The sequence below is a fragment of the Hyperolius riggenbachi genome, chromosome 4 (assembly GCF_040937935.1).
Source record: "Hyperolius riggenbachi isolate aHypRig1 chromosome 4, aHypRig1.pri, whole genome shotgun sequence".
NCBI lineage: Eukaryota > Metazoa > Chordata > Amphibia > Anura > Hyperoliidae > Hyperolius > Hyperolius riggenbachi.
Window position 1 is genome coordinate 188246990 of NC_090649.1, and position 25010 is coordinate 188271999.

The 25010-nt window shown below is 45.5% G+C and overlaps 2 protein-coding genes across 7 annotated transcripts in view; one reads left to right on the top strand and one right to left on the bottom strand.

Annotated features, from left to right (window-relative positions):
• Nucleotides 1-25010, bottom strand: part of MCF2L2 (MCF.2 cell line derived transforming sequence-like 2) — a 448572-nt gene that overhangs the window by 215554 nt on the left and 208008 nt on the right. For all 5 annotated transcript variants that reach the window (XM_068281097.1, XM_068281096.1, XM_068281100.1 and 2 more), the window contains exon 16: nt 3167-3233. In XM_068281097.1, the coding sequence (XP_068137198.1) occupies nt 3167-3233 (67 nt within the window). The remainder of the gene's footprint in view (nt 1-3166; nt 3234-25010) is intronic.
• Nucleotides 1-25010, top strand: part of B3GNT5 (UDP-GlcNAc:betaGal beta-1,3-N-acetylglucosaminyltransferase 5) — a 197032-nt gene that overhangs the window by 131443 nt on the left and 40579 nt on the right. The window lies entirely within an intron of this gene.

The window sequence follows — 25010 nt, forward strand, 5'->3', positions numbered from 1 at the left end:
ATAAATACATGTATTAACATATGCATATATATATTGTGACAAAGTGAATAGAAAATATTTATTCACTTTGTCTGGAATGGTGGTATGTTGCACCCAGGATCCGACGCTACATGCAGTAGCAGCTCCAGAGTTTGTGTAGCTAAGTCTCACTACTGGGCTGGAGCTGACCAGAAGCAGGGAGGGTGGGAGCTTCTGGTCGTTCTATCCTAGGTGGAATTGCACTCCAGGTTTTACCTCAACTGGTCAGCTTCACAGCTGACACATACAAAAGGTGATCACTTCCTGGTTGGGAGTGACTGTGTGTGAGCAGCATAGCTGGTATCTGACAAAACTGCTGGGGTTTATCCAGGATTGTATTACTCAAAGGCTGCCGCCTTTCATATGGACTTTGCATGGAAAGTGCTGTTTGAAATCCGCTGCATATTAAGGTTTACCTTGCTGTGGACTCAGGGCTCGTTTCCACTATCGCGAATCCGCATGCGTCCAACGCATATATATATATATACTTAAATTGGTACTTATCCGTTAGCGGGGCGCATCCGGCAGGTGGCGCTAATTACTATTCCCCCTCCAGGCCGATATGGATAGTAGGGAAAGATGTAACTCTGGTGGAGTTTTGTTGCCACCTAGAGGATGCGCCCGGCTAACGGATAAGTACCCTTAAATTATTAACAAATGTGCATAAACAAACTAAAGTGCTTAAAACGCTATTTTGTGTTTTAATGTTAAAACACTACATAGTGTTTTAACATTAAAACGCTATTTAATGTTTTAACATTAAAACGCAAATTAGCGTTTTAAACACTTCGGGCAGGCGCGCGCCAGAAAGTTACAGTTAACAACGGTAAATAGTGATTTACTGTTGTTCTGTATGGCACGCGAGAAGGGTGCATTGGCGCTTTGCGCCATTTTTTCCTGTCACGCCTCTTCCTCCTGCGCAATGTACTGATCAGGCAGCAGCCGTGTCATCCCTGCACACATCTGACAACCTTGATGTATGCTGGACTGACAGGACCGATGCCTGATCAGCACTGAACCACTGTGTCCACTCCCTGCTTTCTGGCCGCCTCTTCCTCCTGTGCAATGTACTGATCAGGCAGCAGCCCTGTCATCCCTGCACACAGCTGATAACCTTGCTGTATGCTGGGCTGACAGGACCGGTGCCTGATCAGCACTGAACCACTGTGTCCACTCCCTGCTTCCTGGCCACCTCTTCCTCCTGTGCAATGTACTGATCAGGCAGCCAGGGCGCCTCTAGCCAATTTGTCACTCCTGGCGAGAAAACCCGTGGCTCCACCCAAGAAAATAATCGCAATGCTGCAGCGATTCACCAGAAATTACACTTATTGCAGCAGCATTTCACTAGAAAATACATGTAAATGCGGCCGCGTTTAACGAGAAAATACTCATAGGCAGGGCTCCTCTGAGCCAAGCACACGACAAACAGAAGGAGTTACCAGCAGCGACCGCAGCCGAGGTTAGCTCCAAGATCCAGACCAGAGGCACTGCCACTAACGCTAGCGCAAGTGCGATTCAGACAGACAGAACAGAAGGATCCACAGCACTAGCGAAAGTGACTAGCGCGATCCAGGAAGACAGAACAGAAGGATCCACAGCACTAGCGCAAGGCGAGTGCGATCCAGGTACAGAGTAGCAGGACAGAAGGATCCACAGCACTAGCGCAGGATGCTAGTACGATCCAGGGAGGCAGAACAGAAGGATCCACAGTACTAGCGAAAAGAGGCTAGCACGATCCAGGGAAACAGATCAGAAGGGGCTACCAGCAACAACCGCTGTTGCGGTTAGCACCCAGACACACAGAACGATTTCCTGTCGCAGGGACAGGACAATCGCAACAGACAAACAAAACAGATAAACAATCCTAACTGCACTAGGGAAACCTGCCTAGTGCAAGTTCCAGGAATAACTCTAAGCTGATCTTCAAACAAAGAGCATGGCTGACACTCCTCCAGGAGTGTTTCACAGGAAGGAGTCCTTATCACCAGCCCAGCTTTGTGGGAAACAGATAGTACTTATAGAGCAAGCCCACAATGGATGTGGCTAGGCAATTTGCATGATAAACGTATGCAAATTCCTCTGCAGCAAGCTGCAGAACTGACAAAAGGTCTCTCTTAGGGCCTGTTCCCACTACACGCAGATTCTGCATGCAGAAAACTGACTCCAATGAATGCCTATGGGAAATCTGCATCAGAAGAATTGCGTTCAGTGGAAACAGACCCATAGACATTCATTGGAGTCAGTTTTCTGCATGCAGAATCTGCGTGTAGTGGAAACAGGCCCTTAAAGAGGAACTCCAGTGAAAATAATGTAATAAAAAAAGTGCTTCATTTTTACAATAATTATGTATAAATGATTAAGTCAGTGTTTGCTCATTGTAAAATCTTTCCTCTCCCAGATTTACATTCTGACATTTATCACATGGTGACATTTTTACTGTGGGCAGGTTATGTAAGCTGTTCCTAGCTGTTTTGGCTGTTAGAGACAGCTGTAAACAGCCATTTCCTGTCTGTGAACATTGTTACATTGTGGCAGTTTGCCCAGAGTACCGCGGTACCAGAGCCTCTTGTGGGAGGGGTTTCATCACAAAATCAGTCATACAGCGCCCCCTGATGGTCTGTTTGTGAAATGCAATAGATTTGTCATGTAAAAGGGGGTATCAGCTACTGATTGGGATAAAGTTCAATTCTTGGTCGGAGTTTCTCTTTAAAGAGACCTGCAGAATGCAGACCTGAACAGTGGTCAAAAAGCTGCCTGTCTGCACAGGCAGCTGAGCAGATTCTCACACCGGGATGAGGACCAGTACTAGATTGGCACTGCACTGTTATGCCCCGCCTCTTCCACCTCTTTAACTGCCACTATGGCTTATTTTCAGGGTAGGGTAGGGCTTACTTTCAGGGAAACACGGTAACTACTAAGAAACCAGAGGGGAGGAAAAAGGGGGAGTCTGAAAAGGGCTGTCTGCTGTTGGAGGTAAGTAGCTAACTAGCTGTGATCTACTGTGGTAAATCTATTTATTTACAATGAAGCAATTAAGGATTTTTGCAATACAATAAAAAAGGAGGGTGAAATACTGCTAGAGCCCATTTATATTATTGTTGCAATTGCAACACCAGATGGAAAGTACAGGTACAATATAGGATCTTACCTCTAGAATACTTTGAAGCTCTTCAACATAAACGCGCTCGGTTTCTATTAGCTCATTAATTATATGGCTGAAAACAAGAGAGAGAAAGATAATTATCAGTAAAATATGCTTGTGTTTTAACATAGCCATATATGACTATATTTCATCTGGCAGATTTAGTCGCTTTTATCAAATCTGCTGTTCATCTATTGAGTTCAATGCATCTCATGCCTAGTACACACCATGCAATTTTCCCATCAGATCAATTAGAAATTTTCCATTGATCGATCATTCCCAGCTTTTCCAGTCTGCCGCCCCCCCCCCCCCTCCCCCCAAGAACGTCCTTTGCCGCGTGACTTAATCCCTGCTGGATAGGTAGTACATCACTGGGAGTCCCGGGTTTCCCCATTATATTCCTGTAAAAAAGTCTCATAATATATTTTTTCACTTGGTGAATGTCAATATTTTAAAAAAGTACTAAATGGAAAGGCATGAAAAATGCACAAAAAACACAAATGCAGAAAAACCGCAGAAACGCACATGGCAGAAAACACGATTTTCCACACAGACAAGTGTGTTCCCAGCCTCCAGCTAATACAATCCTTTTAAACAAATTTTACCTAAAATCTCTTTACTGACTCATGCCGCTTGATAAGCCTTCAGGCTGGGAGCATACATTTTTGATTCACATACGTTTTGCCGCATAGAGCAAAACACATGCAACATTAGTGCATATAATTCTATGGATGGCACAAAAATTGTTGTGCGATTCGCATGTGATTTTATGTGCATTATAAAATCGCACAGCAAGTTCCTTCTTCCCACATACTGTAAGCAAATCCCATGCAATTTGCATACAACGCTTTCATACAGAAATGCAAAAGCATGAAAATTATATAAAATAAAGGCTTGAAATATCTTTCTTTGCATGTAAGGGGCTTGATTTACGAAGACAAATAGCATGTATTATCAGAGATAACACACCTTTTCAGAGTTAACACACCTTATCAGAGTAGCATAGCGAACTTATGTCTGCTAATTGGCAATGATGAGAGCTCCACTCGTCCTGCCCTGAGCCCCTGCGGGTTTGTAGCGCTCGCTATGCTACTCTTATAAGGCGTGTTAACTTTAAGGCATGCTATTTGTCTTATGCTGGGAATACACGGTTTGTTTCTGCCATGTATTTCTCCTCTCGATCATTTTTGCCGCTCAATTCTGCAGTCGATTCTTTTATCTTCTGCTCGTTTTTCTTATCTTTTTCCATTCGCTTCTATCAGAAATCGAGCGGCGAAAGAATCGAAAGGGAGATCGGACATGTCGGAAATGATCTATCGAACCATCTAATCACCTAAAAAAACGAACCGTGTATTCCCAGCTTAAAGGGGAACTGAAGAGAGAGGTATATGGAGGCTGTCATGTTTATTTCCTTTTAGGCTGCTTACACACCAAGACGTTACAGGCGCACGTTAGTGCGCCTGTAACGCTCCCCCAACGCACAGCAATGTAACACAAGTGGGCTGTTCACACAGCCCACGTTGCGTTACATGTAATGCTGCACGTTCGGTGCAAAGTGCAGCATGCTACGGCGTTGGAGCGGCTATAGCCGCGTTAGACTGTTTGCACATGCGCAGTGGTGGGCGGAGAGGAGGCGGGGAGAGCCAGCTACAGTAGCCGCGCACATGGCTACTTAATATTCACTGCACTGGCGGCAGCTGATTGGCCGGCGGGACCACGTGATGCGGAGTGTCTCGCTCCGCATCACGTGGTCCCGCTGGCCAATCAGCGCCACTCTGGGAGACATTATAGGAATCGAGCCGCCGAACGCGGCTCACTCTACCGTCGGCTTTTGCAGCACCATACGTTGTGTTAGGTGCACGTTATGCGACCATAACGTGGCACCTAACACAACGTCTTGGTGTGCAAGAAGCCTTAATCAATACCAGTTGCCTGGCAGCCCTGCTGGTCTATTTCTCTGCAGTAGTATCTGATTAAAACCAGAAACAAGCATGCAGCTAGTCTTGTCAGATCAGACTTATAAGTCTGAACCACTGAAACACCTGATCTGCTGCATGCTTGTTCAGGGGCTATGGCTAATAGTATTAGAGGCAGAGGATCAGCAGGGCTGCCAGGCAACTGGTATTGTCTAAAAGGAAATAAACATGACAGCCTCCATATACCTCTCTCTTCAGTTCCCCTTTAAGTGAATCAAGCCCAATGAGTCTATTTCATATATTAGTTTTACCTTTTAAGTTGAATTACTGAATTAAATGATCTTTTGCATGACTTTCTAATTTTCCGAACTTCACCTGTATGCTGCTGCTAATTAATCAATGTGTCATAAAACTCAATAACCAATGTTTAAATAATCTATTTGTGATGGACGATTGTAGGGTTGATGCACTTCGGTCTGGTAAGGTTATTGTAAAACTGCACATAAATTACCACTTGTTGCCACACCTTACCGGATGCTTGATGCAATATAAAAACAAAAGTTTCATCTCCCAAGCAAGAGGGTGACTGCTGCACCCAGAACTGAATGACCCACAAGAATCCGTAGGCAAGTGCCTAGGGCCTGGTGGGGGTCTAGGGGAAATCTACTGTACTCTACTTATCTACTTTGTGGTCGGCTTCACACTGCATATTGGTGGTGCGGCAGCCGCCCCGCCCCGCCAGAAACAGGCCTTCGGGAAATACCGCGTTACTATCCGGTATTCCCCGTCTGGCATCTGGCCAGGCAGGAAGTGACGCTCACTTCCTTTTCAGCAATCGATGACGGTCGTGGAAATGTATTTCTAAAATACGCTTCTGCGCATGCACGCCGCAGATAATTGCGGCTGTTTTTTTTTTTAAGTACGTGTGTTATCATAGACTTACATGACTTCCGGCCCGACGCAAATCGCCGCAAGTGCCACATGGTAATGTAGATATTGAAGTGCGTTAGAAAGGGCACTTCTGGCTCAGTGTACCTCAAAATGGGGAGTTTGAACTTCTCAATAGAAAATAAAAAAATATCAATTGCTTTGGGCCACTCTTTACTTTTTTTTTTTTCTTTAACAAAACAGTGAGCAATTAGGATACAGACTTTACAGTTGTGGGAGGGTTTCCTCCCAATTCTAGACATTTTCACTTTGGTTCAACAAAGAGTGGCACATTATAGCATATACAGCGCGTACGTTAAAAAGGGGCGCTGGGAAAAAAGGGCGCTGGGTTTTAAACGATAAGCATGGATAACGTTTAAAAATGTATTGTACTGTATTTCATTTAAAATTAATGTTTTATAAAGTTATAAATCATTAAATAATGTGCATTAAATCGGCAATTGTAAAAACGTTAATCTTTCGTTTAAATAGTGAAACGTATAATAACGTTTAAAAAAAAATTAAAGTAACCCTCCCTGTACCTACCCCTAACCCCTAGACCCCCCTGTTGATGCCTAAACCTAAGACCCCCCCTGTTGGTGCCTAAGTAACCCTCCCTGTACCTACCCTTAACCCCTAGACCCCCCTGTTGATGCCTAAACCTAAGACCCCCCCTGTTGGTGCCTAAGTAACCCTCCCTGTACCTACCCCTAACCCCTAGACCCCCCTGTTAGTGCCTAAACCTAAGACCCCCCTGTTGGTGCCTAAACCTAAGACCCCCCTGGTGGTGCCTAAACCTAAGACCCCCCTGTTAGTGCCTAAACCTAAGACCCCCCTGTTGGTGCCTAAACCTAAGACCCCCCTGTTGGTGCCTAAACCTAAGACCCCCTGTTGGTGCCTAAACCTAAGACCCCCCTGTTGGTGCCTAAACCTAAGACCCCCTGTTGGTGCCTAAACCTAAGACCCCCCTGGTGGTGCCTAAACCTAAGACCCCCCTGTTAGTGCCTAAACCTAAGACCCCCCTGTTGGTGCCTAAACCTAAGACCCCCCCTGTTGGTGCCTAAACCTAAGACCCCCTGTTGGTGCCTAAACCTAAGACCCCCCTGTTGGTGCCTAAACCTAAGACCCCCTGTTGGTGCCTAAACCTAAGACCCCCCTGGTGGTGCCTAAACCTAAGACCCCCTGTTGGTGCCTAAACCTAAGACCCCCCTGTTGGTGCCTAAACCTAAGACCCCCCTGTTGGTGCCTAAACCTAAGACCCCCCTGTTGGTGCCTAAACCTAAGACCCTCCTGTGATAAGCATTATTAAAGTTTCAAAAACATATTGTGCAGTTTTTTCGTTTAAAAATAATGTAAAAAAAAAAAATTGTACTGTTTTTCGTTTAAAAATAATATTAAAAAATGTATAAATCATTAAATAATGTGTAATCATGAGAAGCAGTAATAAAACATTAAGTCTCCAGGCGCCGCTTTTAAAACGTTATTTTTCTCCGGTGCCCTTTTTTCCTATCGGGCGCCCATTAAACGATATTTATTATGGGAGTGAATGGCGGCGCCCGATTTGTCCACTAGCCTCCTGCGCCCTTTTTTACTGTTACCATATACAGCAGAATATAGAGGTATGTATCTAGTGGAAGTGAGGTTTACAATGCATATTAGTAAAAGGTGCTAGTGACATAGCTGTACCTATAACTGGCACATCTAGAGCATTGTTATACAGTATGAATTACTCAGTTGATATCATGCAGCTTAAAGAGACTCTGAAGCGAGAATAAATCGCATGTGTGCCCCTGCTAAAATGCCGCTATCGCGCGGCTTAACGGGGGTCCCTTACTTCACAAATCTCCTCCGTGCAGCCGGGGATCTCTTCCTGGTTGAGGCAGGGGTAACCGCTGCAGCCCTGCCCCACGCGCGTCTGTCAGCGCGTATCTCCGCCTCTTCCCCGCCCCTCTCAGTCTTCCTTCGCTGAGAGGGGCGCGGGAGAGGCGGCGATGCACCGCTGATAGACGCGACTAGAGGCAGGGCTGCAGCCGTTAGCCCTGCCTCTAGGAGCAGCAAAATCTACGACCAATTGGGTCGTTGATTTTGCGGGGGGGGGGGGGGGGTTGGGGTGAAGGGACCCCCGTTTAGCCGCGGGATAACTATGCTCTGAAGCGAGAATTATTCTCGCTTCAGTGTCTCTGTAAGCACGCCAAAAACCAGGCACATTTTCTATGTAGCAGACATGGGGCTTGATTCACAAAGCGGTGCTAACCTACTTAGCACGTCTAAAGTCTTTAGACGCGCTAACCAGGGTGCTAAGTAGGTTAGCACCGGATTTCTCAATCAGATCGCGTGAAAGTTTTATGCGCGCAAAGTTTTACGCGCGCTAAGTCCCATAGGCTTTAATGGGCACTTCGCGCGGTGCGCCCTGCGCTCTGTGCAGTACGCGCGTAAAGTTTTATGCGCGAAAAGCTTGTTTAGACGTGCTAAGGGGGTTTTCACAGGCGTGCTAACAGTTAGCACCGCTTTGTGAATCAAGCCCATGGTAGGCAGGGCTGGAGCTACCATAGGAAAAAATAGGCAATTGCCCCAGGGCCCCAGAGCCTGTAGGGGCCCCCAAGGTGTCCCTTCCCATCTTAACTGTTGCTCCCCAGGGACTTTGCAGAGTCTGTTAAGTTGGGAGGTGATTGGGAGAGGGTCAGCAGCCAGCTTAGGGGCCCAGGAGGGAAATTTGGCTGCAACAAAGGGCCTCTAATGACGCTTTTTGGTTGAGGGGTGTCTGTTGGGGGGCCCCCAGGCTAATTTTGCCCTAGGGCCCAATTGTTACTTGAACCGGCCCTGATGGTAGGATAGGTGATGTGAAATCAATGCTCTTTCCATCTGTCCCATATCAGACGGGCCATTCTTTACTTCACTCCATCTCTGCCTGCATCGCTTGTTATATGATGTGGCTCTCTGAGTTTATCAGTTAGAGAAAAAGCTTTTCTGAGAACATGCACAGCAGCCAACATTGCATTTTGTGCTCTGACTTCTCTGAGGACAGAATTTTGTTTTTAATTTTAAATAAATGATGTTGGGGATCCTGCTAAAGTCATACCAAATACTGTCCCCAGCAGATTTGTATGAAGACCACAAAAGGCCGGGACTGGACTTGGAGGAGAGCTGCACTGGTGTTGCATGTGGAAGTGAAGCGGCTGTATCATACTTATGTGCCCCTGCCCTTGTAGCACTATATTCTTCCTTCTCATTGAGTCTCCCGAGTCTTCTCTGCTCTACATTCCCCTTGCCCCCCTTCTCCCAGATGACGTCAAAGGTTAAAGTAAGCTACAAAGGAAAGGTGTTAGGCACTGGTTAAGGCAAACTAAACATTATGTTTAGGCATTGGGAAGCAAGGCTGCGGAGTTGGAGTCAAAGAGTTGGAGCAATTGTGGGTACGTGGAGTCCGAGGTTTCATAAACTGAGGAGTTGGATGATTTTTGTACCAACTCCGCAGTCCTGTTAGTAAGGGAACTAAGGTTAGTGTGGCACCAATAGGAGCTAAGGCTAAGCACTAGGAGGCTGGGGGGAGGAGTATAAAACCAAACTTGGACAAAGGCTTCCTTCACTTCTTTACCTGACATAATCCCTGCCATGTTCTACACATCTAAATAACATTGTTTTATAGAAACAGAGCTGCTGCAACATGTATTGAAATGAAATAAATCTGGAGCTGGAGCAGCCTAATGCTGGGAATACACGGCTCGATTCTGAGCTGATAATTTCCGACATATCCGATCACCGTTCGATCGTTTTGCCGCTTGATTTGTCATTGAAGTGAATTAAAAAAAAGATAAGAAAAATGAGCGGAAGATAAGAGAATCGAGTGGGTATCGAACAGCAAAACTTTTGGATGCAGAATCGAGCGCCAGAATCGACCCATGTATCCCCAGCATAAGAGAGCAGCAACCAGCCTGGTAGTGCTCAGGAACTGCCATCTTGTTTCCTGCTAATTCTGAACATGGCATTACCTGCATTTGCTACTCTTTTTTACTGATTCTAAGTCTGCCTATAACTGGTGTCAGTGAGATAACACTTATTTAAATATTGTTTTTCTTCATATTCACCCAAACAAAAATGCATACTCAACTTTATCAATATGCTTCATTGGAACCCTCTTTACGTTGGGTTACAGTTAGCATCATTGTTTGCTTATGTAGCTATACCATATATACTTGAATAAAGTATAGTATTTATTATTTTTTGCTCATAAAATGGCCCACAGAACAAAATCTCGTTATTTACTCGGGACACACCTGGTGTCTAGTGGTCCCCCCTCAGCATATACAGTATGCCTGGTGTCTAGTGGTTCCCCATCCTAAACTCAAACACTAGAGGCAGAATGCGGAAGAAGACACAGAGGAGTCGCAGTGCAACAGGTCCCATAAACCAACATTTGATCACCAGCCCCGGATCAGGTGAGATGTTCTTCCTCCACCTCTGCTGCCTGTACCTGGCGACATGGGGAGGGAGGGCGTCCACTAGACACCAGGAAAAAGATGGGAGAGGTAGGGGAGACCATTAGACACCACACACAATGTATAGGCAGAGGGAGGACCATTAGACACTAGGTACGCTATAGAATCGGAGAGGGCCACTAAAAACTAAAAAACAGGTATGCTGTACAGGGGAGAAGGGACCAGTAGAGACCAGGTACGCTCTATGAGGGAGGGAGGGGGGAACCACTAGACACCAGGTACGCTGTATGAGGGAGGGAGGAGGGACCACTAGACATCAAGTACACTGTGTAGGAAAGGGGGGACCACGAGGCACCAAGGAATGCTGTATGGAGGAAAGTGGGGGGACAACTAGATACCAGGAAAGACTCTATGGAAGCGGGAGCAGGAAAGCTAAACACCAGGTACACTGTATAGGGGAGGGGGGCACTAGACATCAGGTATGGGAGAGGGAGGGTGAACCATTAGACACCATGTAACTCAGTGTAGAGGAAGGAGAGGACTAATAGAAACCAAACAATGCCGTACGGGGGAGAGAGGGGGACTACTAGACACTATGGAATGTTATATTGGACAGGGATGTAGCCACTACACCACTAAAGAAGCGATATGGGGATGTTAAAAGTAGTGACCTGGATTTCTATCCTAGGTTTATAATCAGGTCAAACAATGTTTCTGTTGTCTGAAAGGAAAATTAGGAACCTTGGTCTATACTGGTATTGGTTGATATTCGAGTATATACAGTATTTAGAACGTTAACTTTTAATTACCAATATCAAATGATTTACTGCAATGTGCACACACTTCATAAAAGAAAGACAAGGAAAGGGGAAAAAAAAACAGTTTTTATTGGGTAATCCCCAGAAGCATAGACCAATCCAAACACTCTCCACTCAAACATACATCCTTCCCTTGGATTTAGCTCTTAAAGGGGAACTTCAGCCAAAACAAACATACTGTCATAAAGTTACATTAGTTATGTTAATTACAATAGGTAATATAATCTCTTATCCAACCTGTTTTGAAAGAACAGGCAAATGTTTGTGATTTCATGGGGGCAGCCATCTTTTTGGTTGAAAGGAGGTGACAGAGAGCATGAGACAGTTCCAACTGTCCCGTGTCCTAATCAACCCTCTCAGCTGCGCGCGCTAAGCTTCAAATAACAACAACAACAACAACAAATAATAACATTTGTAGAGCGCTTTCTCCCATAGGACTCAAAGCGCATAAGCATGGCTCAGACCATCGTGGTACAGAGGAAGAATTTTATAAGTCCGGAAATGCCAGGCTAAACAGGTGGCTTTTCAGTCTGGATTTGAATAGCTCCAGGGATGGTGCTGTCTTTACTGGGTGTGGCAGGGAGTTCCAAAGAGTAGGGGCAGCACGACAGAAGGCTCTATCTCCAGATTTTTTTAGGTGCACTCTGGGAGTGACCAAGTTTATAGAACTTGCTGATCTGAGGTTGTCAGAGGTGTGGTGCAGCTTCAGCAAGTCCTTCATGCATCCAGGGTCCAGATTGTGTAGGGATTTGAATGTCAGCAGTCCAATCTTGAAGAGTATTCTCCATTCTACTGGTAGCCAGTGCAGTGAGCGAAGGATCGGTGTAATGTGACAGTGGCGAGGCTGGTTTGTTAGCAATCTGGCAGCAGCATTCTGCACTAATTAACCACTTCAGGACCACAGTCTTTTCGCCCCTTAAGGACCAGAGCCTTTTTCTCCATTCAGACCACTGCAGCTTTCACGGTTTATTGCTCGGTCATACAACCTACCACCTAAATGAATTTTACCTCCTTTTCTTGTCACTAATACAGCTTTCTTTTGCTGCTATTTGATTGCTGCTGCGAGTTTTAGTTTTTATTATATTCATCAAAAAAGACATGAATTTTGGCAAAAAAATGACTTTTTTAACTTGCTGTGCTGACATTTTTCAAATAAAGTAAAATTTCCTATACATTTGAGCGCGAAAGTTATTCTGCTACATGTCTTTGATAAAAAAAAAACCATTCAGTGTATATTTATTGGATTGGGTAAAAGTTATAGCGTTTACAAACTATGGTGCCAAAAGTGAATTTTCCCATTTTCAAGCATCTCTGACTTTTCTGACCACCTGTCAGGTTTCATGAGGGGCTAAAATTCCAGGATAGTACAAATACCCCCCAAATGACCCCATTTTGGAAAGAAGACATCCCAAAGTATTCAGAGAGAGGCATGGTGAGTTCATAGAAGATTTTATTTTTTGTCACAAGTTAGCGGAAAATGACACTTTCTGACAAAAAAAAGAAAAAGAAAAAGTTTCCATTTCTTCTAACTTGCGACAAAAAAAAATGAAATCTGCCACGGACTCATTATGCTCCTCTCTGAATACCTTGAAGTGTCTACTTTCCAAAATGGGGTCATTTGTGGGGTGTGTTCACTGTCCTGGCATTTTGGAGGGTGCCTAATTGTAAGCACCCCTGTAAAGCCTAAAGATGCTCATTGGACTTTTGGCCCCTTAGCGCAGTTAGGCTGCAAAAAAGTGCCACACATGTGGTATTGCCGTACTCAGGAGAAGTAGTATAATGTGTTTTGGGGTGTATTTTTACACATACCCATGCTGGGTGGGAGAAATATCTCCGTAAATGACAATTGTTTTATTTTTTTTACACACAATTGTCTATTTATAGAGATATTTCTCCCACTCAGCATGGGTATGTGGAAAAATACACCCCAAAACACATTATACTACTTCTCCTGAGTACGGCGATACCACATGTGTGGCACTTTTTTGCACCCTAACTGCACTAAGGGGCCCAAAGTTCAATGAGTACCTTTAGGATTTCACAGGTCATTTTGAGAAATTTCGTTTCAAGACTACTCCTCACGCTTTAGGGCCCCTAAAATGCCAGGACAGTATAGGAACCCCACAAATTACCCCATTTTAGAAAGAAGACACCCCAAGGTATTCCGTTAGGAGGATGGTGAGTTCATAGAAGATTTTTTTTTTTGTCACAAGTTAGCGGAAATTGATTTTAATTGTTTTTTTTCACAAAGTGTCATTTTCCGCTAACTTGTGACAAAAAATAAAATCTTCTATGAACTCACCATACTCCTAACGGAATACCTTGGGGTGTCTTCTTTCTAAAATGGGGTCATTTGTGGGGTTCCTATACTGCCCTGGCATTTTAGGGGCCCTAAACCGTGAGGAGTAGTCTTGAAACCAAATGTCGCAAAATGACCTGTGAAATCCTAAAGGTACTCATTGGACTTTGGGCCTCTTAGCGCACTTAGGGTTCAAAAAAGTGCCACACATGTGGTACCGCCGTACTCAGGAGAAGTAGTATAATGTGTTTTAGGGTGTATTTTTACACATACCCATGCTGGGTGGGAGAAATATCTCTGTAAATGACAATTGTTTGATTTTTTTTACACACAATTGTCCTTTTACAGAGATATTTCTCCCACCCAGCATGGGTATGTGTAAAAATACACCCCAAAACACAATATACTACTTCTTCTGAGTACGGCGATACCACATGTGACACTTTTTTGCAACCTAGGTGCGCTAAGGGGCCTAACGTCCTATTCACAGGTCATTTTGAGGCATTTGGATTCTAGACTACTGCTCACGGTTTAGGGCCCCTAAAATGCCAGGACAGTATAGGAACCCCACAAGTGACCCCATTTTAGAAAGAAGACACCCCAAGGTATTCTGTTAGGAGTATGGTGAGTTCATAGAAGATTTTTTTTTGTCACAAGTTAGCGGAAAATGACACTTTGTGAAAAAAAAAACAATACATATCAATTTCCGCTAACTTGTGACAAAAAATAAAATCTTCTATGAACTCATCATACACCTAACAGAATACCTTGGGGTGTCTTCTTTCTAAAATGGGGTCACTTGTGGGGTTCCTATACTGCCCTGGCATTTTAGGGACCCTAAACCGTGAGGAGTAGTCTTGAACCCAAATGTCTCAAAATGACCTGTGAAATCCTAAAGGTACTCATTGGACTTTGGGCCCCTTAGCACAGTTAGGCTGCAAAAAAGTGTCACACATGTGGTATTGCCGTACTCAGAAGAAGTAGTATAATGTGTTTTGTGGTGTATTTTTACATATAACCATGCTGGGTGGGAGAAATATCTCTGTAAATGACACATTTTTGATTTTTTTTACACACAATTGTCCATTTACAGAGAGATTTCTCCCACCCAGCATGGGTATGTGTAAAAATACACCACAAAACACATTATACTACTTCTCCTGAGTATGGCGATACCACATGTGTGACACTTTTTTGCAGCCTAGGTGCGCTAAGGGGCCCAACGTCCTATTCACAGGTCATTTTGAGGCATTTGTTTTCTAGACTACTCCTCACGGTTTAGGGCCCCTAAAATGCCAGGGCAGTATAGGAACCCCACAAGTGACCCCATTTTAGAAAGAAGACACCACAAGGTATTCCGTTAGCAGTATGGTGAGTTCATAGAAGATTTTATTTTTTGTCACAAGTTAGTGAAAAATGACACTTTGTGAAAAAAACAATAAAAATCCAATTTCCGCTAACTTTTGACAAAAAATAAAATCTTCTATGAACTCATCATACACCTAACAGAATACCTTGGGGTGTCTTCTTTGTAAAATGTGGTCACTTGTGGGGTTCCTATACTGCCCTGGCATTTTACGGGCCCAAAACTGTGAGTAGTCTGGAAACCAAATTTCTCAAAATGACTGATCAGGGGTATAAGCATCTGCAAATTTTGATGACAGGTGGTCTATGAGGGGGCAAATTTTGTGGAACCGGTCATAAGCAGGGTGGCCTCTTAGATGACAGGATGTTTTGGGCCTGATCTGATGGATAGGAGTGCTAGGGGGGTGACAGGAGGTGATTGATGGGTGTCTCAGGGGGCGGTTAGAGGGGAAAATAGATGCAATCAATGCACTGGGGAGGTGATCGGAAGGGGGTCTGAGGGGGATCTGAGGGTTTGGCCGAGTGATCAGGAGCCGACACGGGGCAAATTAGGGCCTGATCTGATGGGTAGGTGTGCTAGGGGGTGACAGGAGGTGATTGATGGGTGTCTCAAGGTGTGATTAGAGGGGGAAAATAGATGCAAGCAATGCACTAGCGAGGTGATCAGGGCTGGGGTCTGAGGACGTTCTGAGGTGTGGGCGGGTGATTGGGTGCCCGCAAGGGGCAGATTAGGGTCTAATCTGATGGGTAACCGTGACAGGTGGTGATAGGGGGTGATTGATGGGTAATTAGTGGGTGTTTAGAGGAGAGAAGAGATGTAAACACTGCACTTGGGAGGTGATCTGATGTCGGATCTGCGGGCGATCTATTGGTGTGGGTGGGTGATCAGATTGCCCGCAAGGGGCAAGTTAGGGGCTGATTGATGGGTGGCAGTGACAGGGGGTGATTGATAGGTGGCAGTGACAGGGGGTGATTGATAGGTGATTGACAGATGATCAGTGGGTTATTACAGGGAATAACAGATGTAAATATTGCACTGGCGAATTGATAAGGGGGGGTCTGAGGGCAATCTGAGTGTGTGGGCGGGTGATTGGGTGCCCGCAAGGGGCAGATTAGGGTCTAATCTGATGGATAACAGTGACAGGTGGTGATAGGGGGTGATTGATGGGTAATTAGTGGGTGTTTAGAGGAGAGAAGAGATGTAAACACTGCACTTGGGAGGTGATCTGATGTCGGATCTGCGGGCGATCTATTGGTGTGGGTGGGTGATCAGATTGCCCGCAAGGGGCAGGTTAGGGGCTGATTGATGGGTGGCAGTGACAGGGGGTGATTGATGGGTGGCAGTGACAGGGGGTGATTGATAGGTGATTGACAGGTGATCAGTGGGTTATTACAGGGAATAACAGATGTAAATATTGCACTGGCGAATTGATAAAGGGGGGCCTGAGGGCAATCTGAGCGTGTGGGCGGGTGATTGGGTGTCCGCAAGGGGTAGATTAGGGTCTAATCTGATGGGTAACAGTGACAGGTGGTGATAGGGGGTGATTGATGGGTAATTAGTGGGTGTTTAGCACTTGGGAGGTGATCTGATGTCGGATCTGCGGGCGATCTATTGGTGTGGGTGGGTGATCAGATTGCCCGCAAGGGGCAGGTTAGGGGCTGATTGATGGGTAGCAGTGACAGGGGGTGATTGACGGGTGATTGACGGGTGATTGATGGGTGATTGACAGGTGATTGACAGGTGATCAGGGGGGATAGATGCATACAGTACACGGGGGGGGGGGGGGTCTGGGGAGAATCTGAGGGGTGGGGGGTGATCAGGAGGGGGCAGTGGGCAGGGGGGGGATAAAAAAAAAAATAGCGTTGACAGATAGTGACAGGGAGTGATTGATGGGTGATTAGGGGGGTGACTGGGTGCAAACAGTGGTCTGGGGGGTGGGCAGGGGGGGTCTGAGGGGTGCTGTGGGCGATCAGGGGGCAGGGGGGGGGGAAATCAGTGTGCTTTGGTGCAGACTAGGGTGGCTGCAGCCTGCCCTGGTGGTCCCTCGGACACTGGGACCACCAGGGCAGGAGGCAGCCAGTATAATAGGCTTTGTATACATTACAAAGCCTATTATACTAAGTACATGCGGCGATCCGGGTGCTAGTAACCCGCCGGCGCTTCCGAACGGCCAGCGGGTTACTACGAGCGGTGGCGGCGGCTGATCGCGTCACGAATGACGCGATCGCCGCATAGCCACTCCCGCAGCCGCCCCCGCCGATGGGCGTATTGCGGTCGTTTGGGCCCAGTCTTTGCCGCCGCCCATCGGCTGGGGGCGGTCCTCAAGTGGTTAAAGACGACGCAGGTCCTTTTTGGGGAGGCCAGCATAAAGGGCATTGCAGTAATCCAGCCGTGATGTAAAGAAGGCGTGAACTAGGGTTGGAAGATCCTCTGGGGGAATCAGATGTTTTAATCTTTGCAATGTTCTTCAGATGAAAGTAGGAAGATTTAACTACAGATGAAATTTGGTTTCTGAAACTCAAATCCCCATCGATTAGTACGCCAAGGCTGCGCACAAGGTTGGAGCTGTTTATGTCTGAATTCCCAATCCTGATTGGTGTTGCTTTAGGATAGAGCTGTTTTGATGGCGAGCACTGGCTTTGGACAAAGAGGACCTCAGTTTTGTCAGCATTCAGTTTCAACCAGTTATCATTCATCCATGCCTGTAGCTCAGCTAAGCAAGAGTTTATTTTTGGAGTAGGGTCTGTTCCACCAGGTTTGAAGGACAGGTATAGCTGTGCATACCCCCAACCGTCCCGTTTTCGTCGGGATTCTCACGATTTGGGGGGGCCCTCCCGCTATCCCGGGCCCCCCCTCTTGAATCCCGACGGCTGGGCAGAGAATGGAGGAAGAAAAAATGATCGAGGCTCCAGCCGCGGTAATGAGGGATGCGGGAGCCCGGCTTCATTACTTCCTCCCTTCCTCTCTCTGAATACCCCCTGATGTGTCTGTCCCCCCCTCCTTGTTAGCAGAGTGAGCGCAGCGGAGCAGCCAGTCGAGTCCTCTTACTTACCGCTGATCCACTCGTACTGGCATCGGACCTCCATGTGCTTCCTGTTTACTATGACGTCACAGGAAGCACATGGAGGTCTGATGCCAGTACGAGTGGATCAGCGGTAAGAGGACTCGGCTGGCTGCTCCGCTGCGCTCACTCTGCCTACAGGGAGGGAGGAGGGGGGACACAGACACATCAGGGGGGCGTTCAGAGAGGGGGGGGGGACAGACACATCAGGGGGGCGTTCAGAGAGGGGGGGGGACAGACACATCAGGGGGGCGTTCAGAGAGGGGGGGGACAGACACATCAGGGGGGCATTCAGAGAGGGGGGAGGACAGACACATCAGGGGGGCATTGACACAGAAACCCATGGGCACCCTCACCCTTCTCCCCACCATTTTTAATGACAATTGCATATATATATATATATTATATATATATATATATATATATATATATATATATATCTGCAATTGTGTATATATATTTTTTTTGACAGGGGGTGTGGTTGGGGGTGTGTCAGGGGGTGTGGCTTATGTCCCGGTTTCTCATCTCAAAAAGTTGGGAGGTATGGCTGTGTGTCATCGGTGTAGCAGTGGTACGTCAGGCCATGTCGCTGGATAAGTGTACCGAGTGGCAACATGTAGATTGCAAACAGCAGAGGGGATAGGATTGATCCTTGTGGCACTCCGAAATGTAGAGGTGCAGGTTTGGACATTATAGGTCCTAGGGATACTCTCTGTGCTCTGTCAGTCAGGAATGATCTGAACCACTGGAGGACTGATCCACTGATCCCACAGTACTCCTGCAGTCTGTTAAGCAGGATTTCATGGTCAACTGAATCAAAAGCCGCTGAGAGATCCAACAGGATTAGGATGGACAGTGGCGGCGCCAGGGGGGTGCTTGGGGGTGTCCAAGCACTCCCAAAGCACCCCCTGGCGTGAACTGACTTCAGGCGTCTAAGAGACGCCGAGTCAGTTCACAGCGGCAGCCGAAGCAGCAGAGCAGGGCTACGGTAAGATGGCCGCCCGAAGCCATGCTCTGCAGACTTGGAGTCTGCAGTGCAGGGCTTCGGGCGGCCATTTTCCCATAGCCCTGCTCGCCGGGTGCTGCAGGCAGGAAGTCACGTGGAGGAAGAGGATCGTGGGAGCTGCGCACCACAATGAGGTCGGGAGAGGAGGAGGTCGGAACAGGAGGTCGGAACAGGAGGTCTTCTGACTAGGTGAGTAAATGGGTTTTTCTTTTCTTTTTTTCAGGTGGTGCTGCTGATTGTGGTCAGATCTGCTGTGCATTGTGCATATTGGGATCAGATCTGCTGAGGATTGTACATATTGGGGTCATATCTGATAAGGATTGTGCATATTGGGGTCAGATCTGCTGTGCATTGTGCATATTGGGGTCAGATCTGCTGAGGATTGTGCATATTGGGGTCATATCTGATAACTATTGTGCATATTGGGGTCATATCTGATAACGATTGTGCATATTGGGGTCATATCTGATAACGATTGTGCATATTGGGGTCATATCTGATAACGATTGTGCATATTGGGGTCATATCTGATAATGATTGTGCATATTGGGGTCATATCTGATAACGATTGCGCATATTGGGGTCATATCTGATAACGATTGTGCATATTGGGGTCATATCTGATAACGATTGTGCATATTGGGGTCATATCTGATAACGATTGTGCATATTGGGGTCATATCTGATAACGATTGTGCATATTTAGGTCATATCTGATAACGATTGTGCATATTGGGGTCATATCTGATAACGATTGTGCATATTGGGGTCATATCTGATAACGATTGTGCATATTGGGGTTATTGAACGTGTTTTTTGTTCAAATCTGCTCACAATATGTGTATTTTCTTGAGAAAACCTGCACAATTATGTGAATTTTCTGGGGAAAGGGTCACCAAAACTTGGGCCCTCTGTCTTTGTGTTGCACTTTTAAAGGGAACCCGAGGTGAGAATAATATTGAGGCTGCCATATTTATCTCCTTTTAAGCAATACCAGCTGCCTGGCTGCCATGTTGGTCCTCTGCCTCTAATTCTTTCAACCATAGACCCTGAACAAGCATGCAGCAGGTCAGGGGTTTCTGACAATTTTGTCAGAACTGACAAGATTAGCTGCATGCTCGTTTCTGGTGTAATTCAGTTCACTACTGCAGCCAAGTAGATCAGCAGGGCTGCCAGGCAACTAGAATTGTTTAAAAGGAAATAAATATGGCAGCCACCATATCACTCTCAACCCTGGGTTCACTTTAAATTACAGTTAGCCCCGCCAGGGCCGGATTTAGAGCTCAGGAGCCTATAGGCACAAAAGTTCTGCCGCCCTAAACTCCGCCCCTCAGCACAAGCCACACCCCTTTTCTTGAAATAAACCAATGCAAGGTAATCCATGGCCCTGTACAAATCACAAGGATTTTTTATTATTATTATTGGTATCAATCTTACCCTATTATTATTATTCTGTATTTATACAGCACTGACCGCTGGTGTTCCTTAGTTAACTTAATTTTAATCATTTTTCTATTGTAAAAAAAAAAAAAAAAAAAAAAAAAAGCTTCCTATCAATAGAATCTACCTATCGCTTGATTCTACTTCATATTATCTGCCTGTGACATGACTATATTGGTAGGTGAACAGAGGCGCCAGAAGGATAAAAGTACATAACATTTTTAAAAAATTGCTGGGAGGAAGTGGTGGACTCGCCTCCGTTAAAGCAGACACCAAGGACTGTAAATGTATAGATATACACATTTATTGAAAATACCCCAAAGATGCAACGCGTTTCGCGGGCACAGCCCACTTCTTCAGGCAATAAGCAGGGGATAAACAACTGTAAACAAAAGACAGAGGCATAGCTATAAATGTTGCCATAAAAAGATACAAATGGATTATTATTTAGTGTAATAAGAATAGTATTTCAAACATAGTGTTTAGTGATATGTTATAGTAGGGGGGTGATTGCAAGGAATGGGTCAGTGTAAACTACATAATGTGTATAGGGGAATGGACTAGATAACAGTGGTAAAAGGTAGTTAGTAAATCAGATTAAGTTGGTATCAAATTGACCGCTTTAGGTATATTTCAGTAGAAGGTAGGGAATGGAATAAGTTGTAGCTGGCAAGAGAGAAAAAAAGGCATGTGTAGTGGTTAAAAATAAAGATAAAGACTTACCAGCAATTCAATTATAGCAAGCAGAGCACCTCTGTACTGTTGTGAGGACGCTTGCTGCTTTAAATGTGTTAATGCTGGCAGCTCTGGGCTCTGGCCTATCCAGAAGCTGCTCCAGTGTGGGTGGGTGGAGTCAGTGGCCATGGTGACAGAGAGTCCTCCAATCAGCTGCTGCCAGCTGTAAGGAGTAGATTGGTGTGCATGTGGTCTTACATAATATGCATGCTTTCTCTGCATGCACAGGGCGGTGTTGTCATGACATGACTATGTACTCTGTAAAGTGCTGCAGTAGATGTCAGTGCTATATAAATTTTTATTATTATTATTATTATTATTAATAATAATAATAATAATAATAATAGTAATAGTAATAATAATAATAATGTGTGACATTAGACTATTTTTATGATAGGGATTAGATTGTGAGCTCCTCTGAGGACAGTTAGTGGCATGACTATGTACTATGTAATGTGCTGCAGAAGATGTCAGTGTTATATAAATACATAATAATAATAATAATATGAGACAACATTAGACTATGACTATGGTAGGATTAGATTGTGAGCTCCTCTGAGGACAGTTAGTGACATGACTATGTACTCTGTAAAGTGCTGCAGGAGATGTCACTGCTATATAAATACATGATAATAATATGGTAGGAGATTAGACTATGACTATGGTAGGATTAGATTGTGAGCTCCTCTGAGGACAGTCAGTGACATGACTATGTACTCTGTACAGTGCTGCAGAAGATGTCAGTGCTATATAAATACATAATAATAATAATAATAATAATAATAATAATAATAATAATAATAATATGAGTCAACATTAGACTATGACTATGGTAGGATTAGATTGTGAGCTCCTCTGAGGACAGTCAGTGACATTGCTATGTACTCTGTAAAGTGCTGCAGTAGATGTCAGTGCTATATAAATTATTATTATTATTAATAATAATAATAATAATAATATGAGACAACATTAGACTATGACTATGGTAGGATTAGATTGTGAGCTCCTCTGAGGACAGTCAGTGACATGGCTATGTACTCTGTAATGTGCTGCAGAAGATGTCGGTGCTATATAAATACATAAAAATAATATAGAAGGACATTAGACTACAGCTATAGTACGATTAGATTGTGAGCTCCTCTGAGGACAATCAATGACATGACTATGTGCTCTATAAAGTGCTACAGAAGATGTCAGTGCTATATAAATACATAATGATGGTAGGACATTAGACTATGACTATACCAGGAATTAGATTGTGAGCTCCTCTGAAGACTGTCCTGTGCAACTATGGTGACCCTTTGAGAGGTAGGGGTTAAACAGTAGGCAAGAGGGCAGTGAGAGCAGGGAAGACAGAATTGTGGGCAGAGAGAGAAGCTTGGCACAAAAAGAGAGAGCTGGGCAGAAAGAAAACAGAGAGTGAGCAGAGAGAGAATAGGCAGACAGAGTACAAGAGTGGACAGAAGGTCAAAGATGAGGGTGTTCTGAGAGAGGGGGGGGGGGAGGCAGGAGAGAGGGAAGAGAGAGGAAGAGAGGGGAGAGGGGGAAAGGGAGAGGCAGGACAGAGTGAGGGGAGAGAGGGAGACAGGGGAGGGGGGGGGGGAGAAAGAGGGGGGGAGAGGAAGAAAGAGGGGAGAGGGAGAAAGAGACAGGAGAAAGAGGGAGGGAGGGAGGGAGGGAGGGGGGAGAAGAGATATAGATGTGCAGAGAAAGTTAGAAAAAGGGCATGGAGAGGAGCAGGAGACTGTTTAATTTTCTAATACACTATTATGCTGTTGCAGTTGAGCTACTGAGTATACTGTACTGAAAGTGCAGTGCATACCTGACCTATTCCAAATGTCCATATGCATATTATTACTCTGCCACATTGCCCTCCCTCTGACCACACAGTGCTAAGAAAGGCTGCACTCCTGCACTGTGTCTCCCTTCTCACCAGTGAATCCTGTGATGACATCTCAGCCTGCACACGGAGGGAGAGGGGGGGAGGATCGTTCTTCAAGGCAGCCTGTCTCCACATTCCTCTACAGCAGACGCTGCCTGCTACGTCCATCTGTGAAATCAGCTGGCTGGTTTCCTCCTCGAGCAGCATGTGCCTGGCCGCTTTCAGCAAATGTTATACAGAGGGGAGAGTCAAGAGAACAGCAACACGGAAGTCTCCAGCTTGGCCCACAATCCGAATCAATGAAGGGCTGGAGCAGTCAGGTGGACACATAAAGTAATGTGCCGTGCCACTCCCCCCGCCTGCCCTGCACGTAGATACAGCGGCTACTTGGGACACCAGCTGGGCGGAAGTACACTGTAGCAGGAGGGAAGGGGAGAGAGCAGGAGACATGATCGGCATGATAACATGCGGGTGAGTGATACCATGTGCAGCGCTTTGGCTCCGATACCAGGCGAGGCGCTTTGGCTCTCTTGACTGCACACAGCGGGGTAACTTCGGGGAGGGGAGGAAGCCGCCTCTGTAATATAAGGCGCCTGTAGGCACGTGCCTACAGTGCCTCATGGTAAATCCGGCCCTGAGTCCCGCCCTCATCTGGTCATGACCACGCCCATTTCTTCGCCGCGGCACGCTTCGCGCGCCGCAGGTTGTGGCCACACCCATTTTGGTGCGGCAGGTCGTCAGCTCCCCCTGAAATTGGCCCAGCACCTGCTTAGCACCCCCTAAAAAAATTCCTGGAGCCGCCACTGCGGATGGAACATTCCAATCTGTCCCTTGCCATGAGCAGATCGTTGCAGACTTGCATGAGGGCTGTTTCACAGCTGTGGTGTTTCTTAAAGCCAGATTGTAGAGGGTCCAGGATGTTGTTTACTGACAGCCTGGTTTCAAGTAGCAGATAGACAGCCTTTTTAACCACTTGAGGACCTAGGGCTTTCTACCCCTTAAGGACCAGCCACTTTTTTTCCATTCAGACCACTGCAGCTTTCACGGTTTATTGCTCGCTCATACAACCTACCACCTAAATGAATTTTGGCTCCTTTTCTTGTCACTAATAAAGCTTTCTTTTGGTGCTATTTGATTGCTCCTGCGATTTTTACTTTTTATTATATTCATCAAAAAAGACATGAATTTTGGCAAGAAAATGATTTTTTTAACTTTCTGTGCTGACATTTTTCAAATAAAGTAAAATTTCTGTATACATGCAGCGCGAAAAATGTGGACAAACATGTTTTTGATTAAAAAAAACCATTCAGTGTATATTTATTGGTTTGGGTAAAAGTTATAGCGTTTACAAACTATGGTGCAAAAAGTGAATTTTCCCATTTTCAAGCATCTATGACTTTTCTGACCACCTGACATGTTTCATGAGGGGCTAGAATTCCAGGATAGTATAAATACCCCCCAAATGACCCCATTTTGGAAAGAAGACATCCCAAAGTATTCACTGAGAGGCATAGTGAGTTCATAGAAGATATTAATTTTTGTCACAAGTAAGCGGAAAATGACACTTTGTGACAAAACAAAAAAAAAAGTTGCCATTTCTTCTAACTTGCGACAAAAAAAAAAATGAAATCTGCCACGGACTCACCATGCCCCTCTCTGAATACCTTGAAGTGTCTACTTTCCAAAATGGGGTCATTTGTGGGGTGTGTTTACTGTCCTCGCATTTTGGGGGGTGCTAATTTGTAAGCACCCCTGTAAAGCCTAAAGGTGCTCATTGAACTTTGGGCCCCTTAGCGCAGTTAGGCTGCAAAAAAGTGCCACACATGTGGTATTGCCGTACTCAGGAGAAGTAGTATAATGTGTTTTGGGGTGTATTTTTACACATACCCATGCTGGGTGGGAGAAATATCTCTGTAAATGACAATTTTTTAATTTTTTTTACACACAATTGTCCATTTACAGAG